General features: G+C 41.2%; 2 protein-coding genes across 2 annotated transcripts in view; one reads left to right on the forward strand and one right to left on the reverse strand.

Moving 5' to 3' along the window:
• The window catches only part of DNAJA2 (DnaJ heat shock protein family (Hsp40) member A2), an 11,218-nt gene extending 359 nt beyond the window's left edge, over nucleotides 1-10,859 (forward strand). The window contains exons 2-9 of the mRNA XM_041458605.1: nucleotides 2,445-2,504; nucleotides 3,469-3,689; nucleotides 4,970-5,050; nucleotides 5,373-5,506; nucleotides 6,706-6,902; nucleotides 8,297-8,441; nucleotides 8,626-8,753; nucleotides 9,255-10,859. Coding sequence (XP_041314539.1) covers nucleotides 2,445-2,504; nucleotides 3,469-3,689; nucleotides 4,970-5,050; nucleotides 5,373-5,506; nucleotides 6,706-6,902; nucleotides 8,297-8,441; nucleotides 8,626-8,753; nucleotides 9,255-9,443 — 1,155 coding nt within the window. The 3' untranslated portion in view covers nucleotides 9,444-10,859. The remainder of the gene's footprint in view (nucleotides 1-2,444; nucleotides 2,505-3,468; nucleotides 3,690-4,969; nucleotides 5,051-5,372; nucleotides 5,507-6,705; nucleotides 6,903-8,296; nucleotides 8,442-8,625; nucleotides 8,754-9,254) is intronic.
• On the reverse strand, nucleotides 10,052-18,269 carry LOC121348755 (borealin-2-like). Its single transcript, XM_041458606.1, has 10 exons — nucleotides 17,989-18,269; nucleotides 17,622-17,750; nucleotides 16,635-16,675; nucleotides 16,217-16,277; nucleotides 15,480-15,547; nucleotides 14,649-14,716; nucleotides 13,948-13,986; nucleotides 12,782-12,914; nucleotides 12,479-12,565; nucleotides 10,052-11,724 (listed from the first exon to the last, which is right to left on the reverse strand). The coding sequence occupies exons 1-10, from the start codon at nucleotides 18,146-18,148 to the stop codon at nucleotides 11,677-11,679; spliced, it is 834 nt and encodes a 277-aa protein (XP_041314540.1). The 5' UTR covers nucleotides 18,149-18,269; the 3' UTR covers nucleotides 10,052-11,676.
• Nucleotides 18,270-18,817: the final 548 nt, after the last annotated feature.

Here is an 18,817-nt window from a genome sequence, read left to right on the forward strand (position 1 = left end):
GCTCGCCGCGTCCCTGCCCCGGCGCGTCCCGCGTGGGCTCCGGGCGCGGGCAGGGCCCGGACGCGGCTCGGCCCGCCCCCGCGGCACCGCGCCGTGCGCGGCCGCAAGGGCTTTTTGGGGGTGAGAATCCCTGCGGGTCGAGCCTCAGCGGTGCCATTGTCTGCCCCACGTGCCGGCCTTGGGAGGATTCGGTTTCGCTCACAGACGCGGTTCCTCCCAGGCCGAGAGCGGCAAGGCGAGGTAAACAAAGAGGGGAGGTGAAAACTTGGAGCCGGGTCGTCACTATAGCAATTCCATCCTGTAGTGTATAAAGCACTTTTTTTTTTCTTTTTTTTTTTTTTTTTTTTTTCCTTTTTGCCTTAATGACCGTTTCCACGTGAGGGAGGAGAATGAACCAGACGGTTCACTAGCAGAGGCTTCCGCGGGTGGGTGGTGCTGGCACCAACAACTGCGCCTTACCCGTCATGCACGCGGCAGCCTAATTTGTGCAGGGATAGGCAATTGCAGTGTTGAAATTGTGCTGGAGATGGAGGGCAGGCGGTGAGAAGGTTGTGTTTAGTATACACCACTGTCCACCAGAATATTTTATTTTATTACAGAGTTCGCTTAAAGCTATGTCCTTTAAGAATGAAAACCAGAGCAGTTTTTTGCTAGGATAGCCTGCACCACCCAGTATTAATTACCACATATTAGGCTAATCGTGGAATGTAAATTTTCCAACTGTCTGCAATACCAAGGAGTTCCTGTATATATTATTGTCATTGAGAGGTTTCATGGGCTTTAAAATCTGGTATTTTAATCTGTATAATAGTATAGAAAAATTGAAAATTAATCTTGGTCTGAAGGGGCTGAGAGAACAGGCTTTTACAGTGGCTAAATTAACTTTTACTGAAGTTATATATGTTCCCAGTGTAGACCTTGATTCTGAATTTGGTTCTAATGAAATAGTGATGGCTTCCTGTAGGGCCATGGGGAGTTATAAGAGTTGTTCTGGCCTGGAATGCTGTTATCAGAAAAGATGTGAGGGCTTTCTCTTTTTAAAGATCACCATTGCAACCTCATTTTTTTCCTGATTAGATAATGTTACTTAGGTTATCAGTTTAGTGGTCTTTTGGGTTTTTTCTTGGTTGTAATACTTAAAATATGTGGGGAACATCCATTACAACATAAAGTACACAGGTTTGTGGAACATTATGCTTTGTTCCTGATGGGTGATTTGTCCAGTAAGATGTAAGAGTTTTGGTTTTTACACTTACTCTGCTTTAGAATATTAGGCTTGTAACATCAGCATTGTTATTATTTCACTAGTTCTTTATCATGTCTTCATTGCAAAAGTACAGAATGTTTCAAGATAAAATCAATAATGAGAAATAATTGTATGGATATAAAAAAAAGGAAGTTTGCTCAGAAGCTGAGAAGTTGTGATTTCTGTAAAGCTTTGTGTGTGGAACTCTAAACATTGTAGTTCTAAAGAGTTAGTTTAGGTGCTCAGTTACTCAGAAATAAAGTGTTTGAAAAATCCTCTCCAAGAATTTTTCTCCAAGAACCTCAATTTTTTGCTGTTTCATCGCTGTAGTTTTTTTAATAGGTGTAATTTGAATAATAAAAAACTATATACAATGTAATTTGTTGCTCTGTGTCCCCTGATTGCTTCTGAGGGGTGTTGAGGCGGAGTAGAGGAAGGGTTGATTGAAGTTTCTACAGTCATTAGCTCCAGTGGGAGAAGTCTCTGCCTGCTGTGTTGTTGCTTTGATTCTCTGAAGAGCAAGCAGAACAGATGAAGGGCTGCTGAAGAACCAGTGATGGTCCAGAATATCAGAGTGCTGGTCAGAAAAAAGCCGTCTGGAAAGTCCCTTCTGGGGATTTGGCTGTACTTACTCCTGCTGATTTACAACAGTGAGCTTAACTAAAAGCAGTGCTACGTACACTTCTGCACATGTAACTCATATACTGAGCTCAAAGTGAGGTGAACCCTTCCACTAGCGATAGGTAGGGAAGAAGGAAATGGTTTTTGTGAGGAGTGGTTGTAGGGCTGAATGGAAAGCTGAGGCAGCCATTTTGTTGTTACTGTACTGCTGTGGTTGAGGGCAAGGACAAACGGGTTCAAATCTACTGTTGTGGTGTAGGGTTTGAGTGGGTTCTGAAGAGCAATTTCAATGGAAGTCAAATGGGATTCTCCCTCTAAGTTAATGAGGATAAGCAGGAGAACTAGTTCTAGCTATTGTGTGCCATAGCTGTGTGTGAATGCCAGTCTGGTTAATGTATGCATGTAGCGATATGGAAATCTTTTTAGGTCGTATCAATGTATTAGTGACTTTGAAACACTGTAATATTTACGCTTTGCTTTATTAGGATTTTCTTTCTTCCTGGGGACATTATTTGAGTTTCTCAGAAAAGAAATGATTAATGGAAATTTTAAATAATTCTCTACCTCTTTCAACTAGGCATACAGAAAACTGGCCAAGGAATACCATCCTGATAAGAATCCAAATGCAGGGGACAAAGTAAGAAAGACTCATCTTTTTTTTAATACCTTAAGTTTTCTATTAGAGTGTCATCTAAGGAACTGAATACAGGTATTGGGGGTTTTCTGTTGAAGTTGGTAAGCAGTATTGTGAGAGGGAGTATTGTCTGGTCAACTTCTCCCCAATCTCAAAATCTGCCAGTATACCTCATGACAAAATGCAGCAGTTAGCTCAAATTGGTTGAGAAGGTAATGCTGAGGAAAAAACTGCTTCTCATTTGCTGACATAATGTCAGCTGGCCTTGGCATCTGTGTAGGAATTTGAAAAAGATTGTCAATTTTTCAAGTTTTTCCAACATGGAGAAACATGTGTAAGAGATTCTTAAAACTGCTGCAGCATAAAACAAATTGCATATGTGGGAAGATAGAATTAGATTTGTTACACTAAAAGCAATTTTAAAATTGTCAATTAAGTTGACTCAGTTGATTATCTTTAACCAAATTGGAGTTCTGATGGCTGCTTAGAGGTGAGCAGAGATGATTGTGAAAAGATACTAATTTGCCAAATACATTAATATACCTTTCAGTGAGCTACTTAATTGTTAGTGTATTCTAAGTGCCCAGCATCTTGAAGTCTTTGCTGTTAGTATGTAACTGTTGGGTATTCTGCCTTTTGGCTTCTGCAGTATTGTGTACTTGGGGTTTTTTTTCCATTTGGTATCTTTTTTTTTTAATTTGTAAGAGGTCTGTTTTATGCTAGCAAAGAACAAAGCCAACCAAGTTTTGCAGTAAAATATCTTATTTTATGATAAGGTGTAACATAACTAAGCACAAGTATAACTTTAAAGTCTTGCGAAGAGTAAGTTATGTTAAAATGAGGGTGGAAAAGTGCTTCATTGTGTACCTTCTTAATTGATAAATGTTCATGCAGGGGGAGAAACTGATAAAATGCTGCCTTGAAGTTGTAAATTGTCATGCACTGTTTTGACTGTTTCCTCTTCTAGTTCAAAGAAATAAGCTTTGCCTATGAAGTATTGTCAAATCCTGAGAAACGTGAGCTGTATGATAGATATGGAGAGCAGGGGCTCCGAGAAGGGAGTGGAAGCAGTGGCATGGACGATATTTTCTCCCATATCTTTGGTGGTGGATTGTTCAATTTCATGGGTGGCCAGAGTAGAAGTCGCAATGGCAGAAGAAGAGGAGAAGATATGGTGCATCCACTCAAGTGAGTACCTTGATGCTGCAGCTTGTAGTTTGAAGTTTTCCTGACTGTAGAAACTCTGCTGGTTTCTGTTCTTGATACATTTCTCAGTCGAGATCCTCTCCAGTCTGCACTGCTCTTCAGAGCTGCCTGTTGTGTGTAGAGCAGGGCCAGTCATCTGGAGTTACTTTCCTTGGTTGGTTAATCTAGAAACTACCAAATACTTTGCCAGGTTATTTGAATTATGCACTTTGTTAGCTTTATTTTCTTTGTTTTGCTCCGTAATTATGTTTGGCAGTTCTAATCTGGAAGAGCCTTCAACAGCCAAGTATTACTCACCAGGCAGATTCTGGTCTGTGGAGGTGGAGGTGCTCTGGAAAGACTTGAATTCATAGGGCAATGCCAGCTGGAACTACGGTTGAACCTCATAATTAATGGAAAAGTGTGTGTGGTGGCTTTGGTTTTGTTTATTTATTCAAAGCCATTCTTGAATATCACATCTGTGTTTTGGGGATCTCTTCTTGCAGTCATGGCTGGCTGCTTGCCTGCTGAGCAGGTCCCTTTTAAGAACTTCAGTTAAGCAACATCTTTCTGTGATTGGCAGAGGTGCTTGGTGAAGTATGTTTAGCTTCACATGCTTGCTTGTTTAGTAGCTAGTACTCCATGGTATATTATTAATGAGCTTTGATTTTATTGTTACTTGTAAGTACTGATGCCAGGCAACCTCTTCTTAACACAACTCAATACATTGAGTTGAAATTTCTATCCACTAACAAACCCTTATAGGAGAAATACTAAAAAGTTAGGTGGCCCTAGGGACATGCTAATCCCTCCCCACTAAACTCTCTTGTGTAGAAAACCCAGTACAGCAGTAAGTACTCTATATGTGTTCTTATGTGTTCATGCAATAAACAGTATTATTGTCTGGAGTGTTTACAGAGGCTTGTTTCTCACCTGCCTGGTAGAATTAAAATTAATAATGACTGTATAATAGCACCTAAAATTCTAGATAAGCTTATTTCCTGTTGAGAAACACAACCAATCCTATCTGGTTTATTCTGATTAAATTACAGCTTTTCTCTAAAACTATGTTCAAATTTACAAGTGTATATTGATATGTATGGAATTTTTTAAGTAACTCTTTGGGGAAGCCAAAATGGTGCTTAACATCTTATTTTGATAGCAGATTTAGTCCTGTTAGGAATATCTAGGTTGTCTTTTTATTTGTCCTAGGCAAATATTTTAATTACATGGGGAAAATAAGTTGTTAAATGATAACCCAGGAGAAATACTTTATTTTGTAGAGTCTCTTTAGAAGATCTGTATAATGGAAAGACAACTAAACTACAACTTAGCAAGAATGTCCTTTGTAGTGCATGTAATGGGTAAGTTTGTTTGTATTTTTGAGTTCTCTGGTTGCTTTGTTGGCAGATAGCGTAATGAAGGATCTCCTGTGTCAGATCTTTATCAGTATTTGACTTACTGGAGCCTGCTTTCAGACCAGCAAATTGTTGAACTTGAATGATGCTGTTGATGAAACTGGAACTATTCAAGGGCTTTGTGTGGGGGAAGGGTGGGAGAGCAGGGAACCCAACTGTAATTGGCAGTGCAGTTGGGCATGTAGGCATGCTAACCTACTGCTGGAGGGGGTTTCTGATTTCTTTCTGAAGAACTTCCTTTTCATGCAACTGGTGCTTTGTGCTGCAGGCAGGGGGGGAAGGCTGGCTCCGTTCAGAAGTGCAACGCCTGCCGGGGCCGGGGCGTGCGCATCATGATCCGGCAGCTGGCCCCAGGAATGGTGCAGCAGATGCAGTCCGTGTGCTCCGACTGCAATGGAGAAGGTAGGCCAGGCTCTGCTCTGGTACTGAACGTGCTTGCTTGGATCCAGCCTCCTGCTCAAATCTCAGGAGGAACTTATCCGGGACACTTCTGCCCTTACCCAGTCAGCTGCACCTCACTCTGGTGGCAGCATGGAGGAGTCATTTCACTCAGAACAGCAGCAAGATTTACAGTGTTTAATGTACTGAAAAACAGCCTAGAAGCTCAAGCAGTAGGGATTGATAATCTTTAAAAACACTTAGATGTGAGTATTACTTACTGCTATTACTCTTATGTTAAAGTAAAAACCAAGATGTTGCTGTTTTAGGAGCTATTTGTCTTTTTGTATCTCCTGATATCCAAGGACAGTCGTAGGTTAAAAATGGGAATCTAAAGTTGAATTTTTAACTTCAAATTAGGATGATGTCTTTGCCTGAACCGATTCTGTTCAGGGATCGCAAGTTCAGCACTTCATAATGATTTCTTTTTATGTATTCTGCAGTTGGCAGAGTAGTAACATCACCTTGTGGATGAGTTTACTCATCACAACACTTAAGCTACAAAGAATTGTGTTTTGTGACTTGTCAAAACATTTAATAAATGATGTTGTCTTTAACATTTCATATGCCTAACCTCCATATTTTGTAGTTTCAACTTCATCATAATGTTACGCTTTGTTTCACAGAAAGGTGGTTTAAGGTGAGAAACTTAATATTTTAAGCCAAATACATCTGCTTGTGGCACTTAACACCGAAATCTTAGACATAGTCTGTGTGCCCTAATACTTTGGTTACTGTGTATAGAGACAAGAGCTCACTGGAAAAATAAAGGTGAGGTAGAACAGAGCATCGAAGCCATATTGGATTGTCACCCTTCAGTTTGCTGGAAACAGTAAATACCTTTGTACGGGTGAATCTGATGTGACCGGCTCTCTTTCCCTGTTTTTGTATGCAAGACTCTAGTTCTCCTGGCTGCATTTACTCAGGACTATCTTGTGGGGATATTCTGGGGGATGAGACAGTCAGGGAACTTCTATTTTTTTCTTCCTTCCCTCTGTCTCAGCTAGAATAACTAAAGTCTGAATTTCCTCTTGTGAGGCGTTCGTAAAGCAACATCAAAATCACTACTTGTGTTGCAGAAATTCTTCAGCTTGCTTTCCAATAGTTTTTCCTAGGAATTGGATGTGACAAAATATCTGAACTCAAAATTTGTCTTTATTTAGGTGAAGTAATTAATGAAAAAGACCGCTGTAAAAAATGTGAAGGGAAGAAGGTGATCAAAGAGGTAAAAATACTTGAAGTCCATGTAGATAAAGGCATGAAACATGGGCAGAGAATTACATTCAGTGGAGAAGCAGATCAGGCTCCCGGTGTGGAACCAGGCGATATTGTCCTTTTACTCCAAGAGAAGGAGAATGAGGTAATGCTTTTGAGTTTATCTTTTAAATGCCTTTTATTCCAGTTGTTAATATTTAAGTTATATAGATAGCCATTCATTTAAAGTAATACAGTTGCAGCTCTGGGAGAGATGGGGAATAGCTTTTAATAGATTTATAGTGTGTAATACTGCTTTCATGGTGAGCCAGAAAAAACTGGGCAAGTCCTTAGCCAGGGGACAGGCAGCTTCTGGTGCCTCCTAATGCTAGCAAGAGGTAGCTTTTCACATAAGCTCAGATTGACTTTGATACAGCAGATGCAGTGAAGAGCCATTCAGGATGTTCACTTTAGTCTGCTTTGCTCGTGACACTAACAAAATTCTAAGTGTGGCTTTTTTCCATGTCTTGTGACATGGCAGGGAACTCCTGATAAAACCCCCAGATGGTGCTTTCTGTCTGCTACTGTGGTTCTGGAAATAACACAAAATGATGTTGCTGATTCACTTAATAAAACAAACATTATTATTTTATACTGGTTTGGTAAGACTTATGTTTACTGTATTCTGGTCTATATACACTGCACTTTGGAATTAAATATTGCAATTTATCTTCTCCTGTTAAAACTCATATGGGACAGAGTTGAGGTGACTGCTCCATTTTTAATTCTAATAGCCATGATGAAGTAAGAAACAGTTTGTGTGTTACACTCTAGGAGGAGTTTTCTGTTGTAACAGAGTAGCATGGGGTACAGATTTAAACTACAGTCATATATTAAGGATGTCATGTTGGTTATCTGCTAATTAGGTACTTTGTAAGCTTTTCACAGCTGTGTCAAGAACTGCCAATCTGCCAGTCTGTCCTAGTGAGTAAAACTAGATAGACTTTGTTCTTAAAATTTCTCTTGAGATGGGACTCATGGTTCTGCCAGTGGACAAATTTTAAGATTTACTCTGATTAAGAATCCCGAGTTATGTGGCCTGAAGATCTCTTCTGAGAGCTGTGGACTAAGTGATCAAAGTCCTGCTGTAGGTCAAGGGAGCTAAAGCAGATATGCTTGAGGACAAGACTTGAAAAACAAAGATGTGGTTTATGTATACTCCAGTGCAGGGAAATAGCGTCAAACTGTTGTCAGTTTTGTTTATAGGTTGCTTGTGTGGAAGATGTTGGGGGGTGAAAGTTGGGGCTGCTGTGCAGGCCTGGTTTAATTTGAATCTTACCTTGGTATGTGGTGTGGTTTGGCTTATTTTAAATGACACTTGGTCAGGCACAAACTTCCAAGCATGTTAAGCCATCTGAATTAATAGAATCAAGTTCACTTCATACAAAGGCTGTTGCTCTGACATTGAATTTTAAGGATAAATAATAATGAACTCTTCAGTAATGAGTCTGGTGGAGTTGTGATTCTAGTGCTAGCAAGGATATCTCCTTTGTTTCCCAGGTGTTCCAGCGGGATGTGAATGACTTGCATATGACACACAAGATTGGACTTGTTGAAGCACTGTGTGGATTTCAGTTCACATTTAAGCACCTTGATGGACGTCAGATTGTGGTTAAATATCCTCCTGGAAAAGTAATTGAACCAGGTAGGCTTGACCTGATAAGGATTTCTTTGATTATGTTTTTGTGATTCTTCAGCCCTTAATCCCACCCTTGTTGTCCCGTTAACTGAGCCTGTCCTGTTAGGCCAGGGAAACAGAGAACTGTATGGAGAGAGAATGGCTGTGCAGTAGCACTTTGCTGATTACTTTACTTCTCTTTGAATTCCAGGTTGTGTTCGTGTAGTCAGAGGGGAAGGAATGCCACAGTATCGCAATCCTTTTGAGAAGGGGGATCTCTACATTAAATTTGATGTTCAGTTTCCTGAAAATAACTGGATTAGCCCAGAAAAGCTTTCAGTAAGTAGTTGTTCGAGCATAAATGTGGTGTCTTACTTGACAGTGTGTGCAAAGAGCCTATGTTGTACCTCATGGGCTTGCCCTCAGTGCTTAAATTCAAATGCAAGTAAAGTTCTTTTAACCTTTTTTATGAGCCATGTGTTACTTGGACATACCCCTTGAAATATGAATTTTTGGAAGCTGTATTTAAGAGCTGTGCAGATGGTACACAGATGAGGGCAGGAGGAAAATCTTTCTGTTGCTGTGTGATAAGTTTATGGAGTGCAACTGTATTTACTGATTGCACTTTTGGTTGGTGATACGTAGAGCTGTTGGTTTTCTTGAAGTGGTGTCTTCCAGTTGATACAAATACTTTTAAATGACTCTGCAGTTCCGGGCTTTCATCAGAATAGACTTCTAAACTACACCTGCTCTTAGAGGTGTCTCAAAGTTATGGGAAACTGGTCACTTTATTTAGGTCTTCTAGATGCAATACTGAATGCATTTCTTTTTTTGGGGCAGGAACTTGAAGATCTTCTGCCAGCTAGACCAGAATTTCCCAATGTAATTGGTGATGCAGAAGAGGTAGACCTTCAAGAATTTGATACCACTCGTGGTTCAGGTGGTGGCCAGAGACGTGAAGCTTATAATGATAGTTCTGATGAAGAAAGCAGCCATCATGGACCTGGGGTACAGTGTGCCCACCAGTAAACATTTGTCTAAAAAGTTGCACAAGGATTTTCTTTCAAATTTTGCCTGACTTGTTTTCAACAATCCAGCTGGATTGTATAAGTAATCCAGATGAACCAATGGACATCTATTGCTGTATGTGTAACTTTTAAATTGGTCTATAGTATCTACAGAGTGTAATTTAAACTAACCACAAGCTTACATCTTCATTTTGACTGTGTAGCAGAATAAAGCACTTGAAAGGAAGACGAGACTCCTTTTCACATGGGTTTTAAGTTTGTCCTCGTATCTGTGCTTGATTTTTACCAGTTTTGTGTAGATTTTAAGTTTCATATTTTAAATTCAAATTCTACATTGTAAAGTTTGTGTACAATTTGTCCTGAGGCTTGGTATTTGGCTGCACCTGCATAAGCTGCTACAAGTAGAATCAAGAATTTCATAGCCTGTATCTATCATCTAGATGCATGGTAAATGGGCTTTGCACATAATGGGTTTAGAGCTGACTGGGAACAATGAAAGACTAAATTAGAAGTGGTTGTAAGTTTTTTTCTACCATCTTGTGAACGGTTTCTGAAATTAAATAAAAGCAGTTGGTGTATAATATATTTCTTTTGCCTTGTAACTCTTACTTTTCCAGTGGCTTTAACTAGTCTGTGTATGAAGAGACTATGTAGATGATAGATATTTTATAAACACAGGGAGGCTGAAGCTGCCTTAAGACTAGGTGAAGGTTAGGTAACAATTGTGTGCCACATTCAAGTCTCTTCCTGAAATGAGAGATGACTTAAATGGGCACAGGGAAGGCTGCAGCCATGTCCCCTTTGTGTGAAGAAAACACAAGGATATCTGAATTCAGTCTAAAGATAACAAACCCCTTAAATGGGGAATGATTAAATTTTGAAATAATGGTGTCTTTCTCTTAGCCTTTGAATCCTATTCAAAGTCTGATTCAGCCTCACTTCTAGAGAAATGTTTCCAGTTTAAAAAAAAAGAATTGTTTAACCTGGAAACATAATAAATGTAGATGGTTTTGTTACTTTTCTAGTAGTTTGCACTTTGGTTTAAGTATGAAGATACTAAAATCTCCAGCTGCAGTTCTATTATTATTAATTGGCAGAAATGCCTGAACAAAGCAAAAATGTGACCTTAACTAAGGAACTGTTGTGCATGAACAGTGTTGGGTTGGTAAGCTGCCTCTATAGCAAGGTTTCTCTCCTGTTTAAGTGAGAAAGTTGAAGCTCTACTTTTCTTTACAAATCTGAAGTGTGACTTGTTTAGTTATTTTTCTGATAGTTGTTGACACTTTATTGATGAGGTTGGAGGGACAAACTCCAAAGGTTTCAATGTGCTTGGGTAGGCATTGGCATTTGAGTGTTGCTGAACATCCTTGTTATAGACTCTAAAAATGAAGCAAAAATAAATACTGTTTGATCTGTATTTCAGTACTGGCTTATGATGTGGCATTCTCTAGTGGGTCTTTTATTTTCATTTTTTAAAACTTGGGGTTGCTTTTTGTGAAGCCATGGTTACATGCTGATCCCTTCTCCTGACTCGTCTCGCCATGGAGTCAGTCCTTGTAACCTGCAATGCTTTAACAATTACAACACCTGTCTTCTGCTTGTAAGTCCTTGCAAAATAGAGCAATACTCTAAACCTTTAATCCCCATTCAGATTGTTTGGTTTTTTGAAGGGGAAGAGAGGAAGGGATTCATAGTAACTTTTCAGATCGCTGAAGTGACAGGGTAGAGGAAGAGCTGATCACTGTAGGGCAGTTCTGCTTCAGTCCTCAGCTGGCATTAATTTGGGCTCCTGCCAGCAGCACCTGATAACAAATTCTAATTTTACCTGTCATCTTGCACATTACTGTCGTGTCACACATAAGACTGGAAATAAATGTTATTTCTGTGTTAGATTCATATATGCTACCACATACCTACAAGATACTAAAAATCTAGTACCTTGTATTTCAGTTTATTTGTGAGTTGATATTAGAGAAACTTATTTCTTATATACATATATTTCTTACTGTTCATTTTGCTGTGAACTTAGTTAAAATCCAACCTAAGCCTTTTATAAAGAAAAAATTTTCTTCTGCTTTGGTATCCAGTAAGACACATCACATGATATAAAAGCTTATATAAACATTTACTAGGCAGTATACAGCTTTATTAAGACATAATAGACATGATTTCAACACTTTGGAGGCAGCAGGCAAGAGCAGTCACCAATGTTCTGTAGTCACAAGACAGTTCCATTAACTTGGTTTAGGTGTTACCTTTCCACACAATACTGTCAGCTCACTCTGAGGGGGGAAAATTCATTTTAGCTCAAGCTGCCCAAAAGCACGTGGAAGAAGAAAGGCTCCTACTGTTAAAGCAAGCAGTGAGCACTTACTCACTCCCCACTGTCTGCCTACAGAGGCAGGGCTATAACAAAAACCACAGAACAGCTCCCAGACCTCTAGCTTGACTCAGCTGCACTGGTCTCTGTACTAAGCTGGTTAGTATCTCTCATGTCTGGGTGGATTTCTATTACTTCAAACAATAGCCCAGGTACCCCCGTCTTCAGGAGGGTTGGGCTGTAGGTGCTACAAAGTTCTGTTCCACTTTATTTTGCTTCACAACCATTAAGGCAGTTCCTGTTCAACTGCAGCAGGGACTTAACGGGTGCATAGTTCTTACTCAGCAAGGGACACAGAATAATGGATTGTGAGAAGACCCAAAACTGAGCTGTAGCTTTGTCAGCCTTTGTGAATAAGAGATAAGAGAATGGCAGTTTGCTCACATGGCAGGACAGCCACCAGAGCACTGCAGAAGGAAGAGTTTATGCTCCTGTGACCCCTCAGGCTGTCACCAAACTGCACATGCTTATGTCAGTGCAGTTACTTCTACACGTGATCCATGTGCAGCAGTTCTCCCCTCCCTCCAACTGATGCAAACCAGTTTAGGCTTAAACTCCAAAGAGTTCAAATTTGCATTCACGACAGAATCTGACATGAAAGTTTGGGACCGGGTGTCTGAATACAGAGATCTGTAAGACTCCTAGCTCAAGCTTACCACCAGCTTATGGATGTACTGTACTGTATCCTGATTTAGGAGCTGCACATCAATATTACGGAGGTCTCCACCAGCTGTACAGAGTGTCTGTGAAGAGAAACAATTATAAGATTAAAAGATTTTTCTTGCATGTCAAGCTTCTCTAAAACTCACATGCTCCCTTGTACATTGCAAAACTTTGACAACCATTTTTCCTTTTGTTTAGCAGCATCTCATTTAGGAATAGCAAGAGCTATCACTATCAGACTATTTGCAATGATCAACTACTGTAAGTTGAAAATGTTTTTTAAAAAAAAAAGATACCTGTCCATCAGCCAGGGGAATGTTGACAAATGGAACACTTTTGTGTTGGGGTACTGATTTACTTCTCTTTAACATGCTTTGAACCCTTCCACTTGCAGGTAAAGTTCTTGAGACAGTCTGTTGTAATCCAGCACTAGAATACAAGGAAAATGTCACTCTGAGGTTAACTTTCTATGCTCTGCTGGAAATTTTCAAGCATGAAGCAAATGCCAGTAGTAGGAAATACACCTAGGAGAGAGGCAGTCATGTTTAAAATTTTCCAGTTTTGCCAGGAGATACAGAAATCCAACCATGAGCAACACTTATGGGCACTGCTGGGTAATGTTTTATGACCCTGCCACTGCAGTAACCTTGTAAGCCTGTGACACAAGATGACATTTTGGCCACTCAGTAACAAGAATATCCACTCTCCAATATCAGCAGTGAATGTTTACAGTTTTGGAAAGAGGAAGCTGTGCCTCAGGGCTTAAGATAAGACATGTGCTGTATCTGTCTACTACAGAGGGAGATATCAATAAATACTAAAGCTGATACCTCTCAGAGGCACAGGGTGTGCCTTGTGCCATGCAGAATTTCTAACTTTTCATTATACAACAGTTATTATTATTATTTTACTTTAAAAATGTAAGATTTGGGTGTGTTCTGCATGGAAACAAGCCTCTGACATTTATAGCTGGCCAAGGTGAAACTGAACCACTTACTGGTTTCAGGACCCATTTAAGTTGTTCACCCTCACTTCAGCTTGTGCCAAAAGCAAACTGTAGTGTATGCAGAATGATACTAACTAAAAATCTTGACTGTTCAAGATGCCAAGAACTGATTTTCAGTGTATTTGGTTGAGGAGCTTGGTTGTGGGGATTGGTTTATTTTTCTTTTAACAAAGCAGTACTGATGACATTTTAGCCCAAGGTTGGGCTCTGAGAACAAGTTTACACTCTAAATACATTTTTTTTTAAACTGACTTATTTAGGACATCAAATCCTGTGCCTCCACAATAATGTAAGTTAACACCCACACCCAAAACAGGAGGTGTAACTGGTTTGGCACCCATACTGTCACATTTAGTGGCAGACCATGAAGATCTGTTATATCTAAATTGATAATAATATATAGTGTCTTGGTATTGAACAAAATTATTTATTAAGAGCAAACTGAAAACTCCTCACCTTTTAGCTCCCTTTGGAGTGGCTTTGAGATTTGTGGCACTGCAATGAAAACAAAGAGACTTAGCATCCTTCTGCAAGCTACACTAGCAGAAGAGTAAACACTTAAAGAAGTAGTTATTGGCTTTGTGTTTTGTTGGGGGTTTTATTTTGTTGGTTTACTATTTTTATGTATTTCCTCTTCATCTACTTCTTCTGTAAAGTTTTAGCTAGGATGAAGGTAGACAGAAGCAGATTAGAGAATGCTGAAGTGGCCCATGACAGGGATCTAGTGTGAAAAACACATGTGAAAAAGCCCTCCTGTAGCAAACATAACATAGTGGGATTAAAACCATACAAGAACACAATAATAATTTGTTGCTGAGCAAGGGAGGCTGCAATACCCAAGTCAGGTGTTTATTACAGAACAGTTCAGTAGTACTAGCAGAGCAAAGATGCTTTCCTTGCATGCTCTCTTCCATTAGTACTGTTTGGGAATCTGTACTAATCCCCTAAATTCAGAACTGTGCATCATTATGCCTTCATCTGCTACAGGTGCTTTTTTGCTCAGGTTCACATCACCTCAGTGCATCTCAGGTTATGGAAGAATCCTTATCAGATGTATTCCCATTGGGCTCAAGTCTCAGCTACTATATTTGAAAATAATTGTGTTCAGCACTCAAAAATTCAGGTGACTTAAATAAGCTATCAAACATCAGTCTTACCTAGAAAGAGAGTTCAGTTTGCCACTTAAACCAGAGGCCAGTGAAACCAGCGACCTGGTTTTGGAAATCTAAAAATTTATATATAAGAATGCAGTTAAAAAGGTAGCATTTGAAAGCAAAATGATAGGTATTTGCAGGAAACAATACTGTAAAAATTCCCTGCTGAAAAAGGGTAGTTAAGCCCCATAGTGTTACTTTTGAGATATATATATAAATGCCAAATATACATTCTAAAAGAAGTTTCATAATGTCAAAACATATTTATTCCTAATGAAGTTCTGCATAACCAACCACCTAATATACACCCTTCCAACTTTAAGCCTTTTTACAGTAAAAGCCTGTAATTGCACAGAATCTTTTTTGTATTTGTTGTCAGCTTGCTACATCAGTGTCTGGCTGAGGAGCTACATTGCCCAGACAGACTGAGGTGGCAAAACTAAAACACTTGATTTGGTTTAGAGACAAGAATGATTTGGTTTAGAGACAAGACTCAGCTATAGAAAAGCATGGATTGAACACAAGGTTGATTTAAAAAACGAAGTTTCAACAAAATGTGGCTCCTCAGAACATCAAGACTTACTGGCAAGAGGGAATGACTATGCCAGTACTTGCCAGCCTGTGTGAATTAGTCACTAGAAGTGCAGATACCATATTTTATGATGAAAATAATTTACAGTTGCTTAACTTCAAATACATTACATTTAAAATAACTGACTTTTCCAGCAGACAGCAGAGCACTGGCCTGCCTTCTCGTGGATCTAGCAGGCCTTGTGGCAGCTCAAAACTGACTAAGTCCTTATGTTTTTTTAATAAAAAATAGAATAAACTTACTTTTTTAGTTATTTTCTTTGCAGAACTGTTCTTGGCATCTTCATATTCAACAATCGTAGTTACCTTAACTATAAATGTATTAGCAAGACAAGGAAAATAAAGATCTCATGGAGAGCACAAAACACCACTTCAGCCTCATGTTTAAAGCCTATTTCCCCCCCATGGACAGCTTTGGCCCTTGTGCCTTCCAATGTCATTCACTTGGGACACAGGTCAAAGCAAACTCTGTGTGTTCATCACAGGCAGTGGGACACACAGGACAGTTAAAAGACCCAGATAATCCCTCAGCCCACAGACAAAACAGAATTACACCCAAGTGGTAGCATCCTCCTTATTGCATATTTGGGGATATGAAGAAAAATGGTATTTTTCTTACAAAGCTCAATGGACAGAATGTTACGGGAAACCTAAGAGGTTGTGTCTTTCCTATTTCTCCTGCTATACTGTAAAGCCTTAAATGTGTCTCTTCTTACCATTTCCCCTGATAAATACGAAGGACAGAAGCTCATATCTCATGCTTTAAAGTACCTCTACAGCAGCATAACTCATGATTCTCCACACGGAATGCTGCAGGGTCTGTTATGCACTTTTCCCTCTTGTATTCTTCAGGCTTAACATTCATTTTACAAATGCTCAGTTCAAACCAGCAAAAAAAAAAAAAAAAAAAAAAAAAAAAAAAAAAAAAAAAAAAGAGAAAATGCAAGAACCACAGGCTATATATTAATGAGTTGACCTGCCTTTTTTGCTGTTGGTCCTCACCAGTTTGGGATTTGGCATGTCTTCTACAGAGCAGTCAGTCTGAAAAAAAATGTTTATCCAACAAGGGAAGGTCATCAGATTTTTCCCAGTAGATGCATATTATGTTACAAGAGGCAGTGAACTAAAAGAACATAAAAGCAACTGACAGGAAGTGGGATTGGCTAAACATCAGTTGTTTTTTTGGGATTTTTTGGGAAACATCTGAATTTCTGCCAGCAGATGACCCTAAAACTTTAGGTAATGTTCCTAACTGCACCATGGCTGGCTGCCTAGTCATTTCATATCATCTTCTGTTTAAACACACAGCCAAATGAAATCATTTGTCTGAAGTATTTACAGCATGGAGAGAAGAATTTATTCTGTAAACTGTGATAAGATTTGAAAACACACACTTACCACTGCAGCAGCAAGAGCCACTTCCTCCCGTCCTTGCAAATCTGTAACTCAAGAAATTATAACTTATTTAGATGCTATTACTTGCATAATTTTTATCTTCATATTCTTATGGGCTCAGAAGCCAAACAATTCAGGATTACAGTGGTTAAATATGTGCATATGTGTTACATTTGAAGAAGATTCCAGTCTTGTAGGACAGTCACTCCTACAAAACAACAACGAAAATCTAAGGCCATGTCAGTGTTTATCCTTGAAAGAATGCTGAGTGTAGTCACACAGGGGATCCTCCACATTCAAAGATCCACCACACGCACACATTGCACTGCAGGCAACTAATGCTCTTGGGCAAAAGTTTCTCCAGAAGGACACCAAAATACATACTCAGGCTCACAGTAAACTCAAGTTCTTCAAGAGGTTCAGGTTTGATCTCTATGTGGCCCCTACAATTTCCAGCTGCAAGGTAGATTCTAGAAACATCAGTTCTCACCACCATATACATCTGATGCTGAGTGTAAACATCTTAAACCTCTGCATCAATGGGAGTTAAACTTCTTTGCTTATCATCACAGGTATATGACTAGATTAGAATGGCTCAGGAGAGTTCAAATTGACAAAGACAAAATCATTTCGGTGGCTAAGGATGAACAGATTCAGATGAACAAAAATGGTTGGTTTTACACACAGAAAACGCTAGGTTTGTAATTATTTCTTGTCTTTTCAGACTTTAAATAATATTACCTAAGTGCACACATATCAGTACTCTCCAGACTAGTCACAAACTAATTCTATACCCTGTGTTACACAGATCAGTCTACTTGAACAGGAGTGCTCAGCAGATAAGTGGGTAACAGCAGATAAGCTGATCTGCTTAAAATACAGGGCAGGCCAAGCAAACCTTGTCATGAAAGCCAGCAAGCTCCCAGGTTTTCTCCCGCAGACCCGGGCACACCGCTGCCCGCACCCGAGCACAGGGCCCCGCACTCTCACCGAGCACCTCTTTCCTTTTCATCTTCCTGACGGCAGCCGGCATCGTCAGCAGCTCCACCGCAAACGCTTTCTCCGCCGTCTGCAAAAGCGAATCGAGCTCTTTCTTCATCTCCTGGATGTGCTCCTTGGCTTTAAAACAAAATACGCTCCTATATTGCCCCGCGTGTTACATGTTTCCAAGTGTAAAGAAAGTTAAAACAGCGATTTATCCGGAAAAATCTGAGCGGGGAGTCGGAGCGCCTGGAGCCTCCCTCAGCCGCCAACCCAGGGCGCGGGGCAGGCGGCCCTGCCTGAGGGCGAGCGCGGCCCGGGGCTCTCCCGGCCCGGAGCCGCCGTTCCCTCCCCCCCCGGGCAGCCCCGGCCATACCCTGCTGGTCGAAGTCGCTGAGGAAGAGCGCGATGCGCTGGTCCCTCTTCTTCTGGGATAGCGCGGCGCGCTGCTCCCTGTCCCGGGGCAGCGCCCCGCGGTCCGGCTCCACGCCCGAGTCGCTGCTGCGCCGCCGGCACGGGGCCTTCCCCGGGGCCATGGCCGACAACCGGGCCGGGCCGAGCCGTGCCCGCAGCCGCGCCCAGAGCGGGACCGGCGGGACACACCCCAGGGGCGGGCAGGGGTGGCCGGGAGCCGCCGGGGCCGGGGACGAGCGGAGCCCGCGGTGCTCGGGCTCTGTCAGAAGGGAGGGAACGCCGTGAGGGGTGGGAGTGCCCCGCCTCGGAGGTGCCTCAGGCGTTGGCACCTGTGAGTGACAGGGCGAGGAGGAATGGGTACAAATTGAAAGGGGGAAACTGAGGTTAGATAATGGAGAGGAATTATTTACCCTGAGGGCGGTAGACACTGGAACCCAGGGAGGTTGTGGGTGCCACAGCCCTGGCAGTGCTCAAGGCCAGGCTGGATAAAGCCTTGAGCAACGGTGTGGGAGCTGTCCGTGCGCAGGCAGGGGGGTTGGGACAAGCTGGTCTCTAAGGTCCGTTCCAACCCCTCAACATTCTGTGATTCCACGATGTAATGATCCTGACGCCCCGGCAGGAGCTGGGCAGGCCCCTCTCTCTCACACACAGATGAATTGCGCTGTTTTGTTCCCTTTTGGAGCCGGCCCGGGCACACAGGAGCTGCGCTGGAGCAGGTGAGCGTTTCCATCCCCGGGGACTGTGCCCGCAGCCGGGGTGCCCAGGGCTGGGCCAGGCGCTGCTTGTGCTGC

Source organism: Pyrgilauda ruficollis, unplaced genomic scaffold (assembly GCF_017590135.1).
Source record: "Pyrgilauda ruficollis isolate IOZ18807 unplaced genomic scaffold, ASM1759013v1 scaffold13, whole genome shotgun sequence".
Taxonomy (NCBI): domain Eukaryota; kingdom Metazoa; phylum Chordata; class Aves; order Passeriformes; family Passeridae; genus Pyrgilauda; species Pyrgilauda ruficollis.

Bases quoted from the DNA above. Each gene is read 5' to 3' on its own strand.
- LOC121348755 (XM_041458606.1), bottom strand. From the start codon at position 18,148: ATGGCCCCGGGGAAGGCCCCGTGCCGGCGGCGCAGCAGCGACTCGGGC. The intron at 16,676-17,621 runs GTGAGAGTGCGG...CTTGAGTTACAG, and splicing joins GAAAAGGAAAGAGGTGCTCG to ATTTGCAAGGACGGGAGGAA. The intron at 14,717-15,479 runs GTAAGTTTATTC...ATAAATTTTTAG, and splicing joins CAAAGAAAATAACTAAAAAA to ATTTCCAAAACCAGGTCGCT.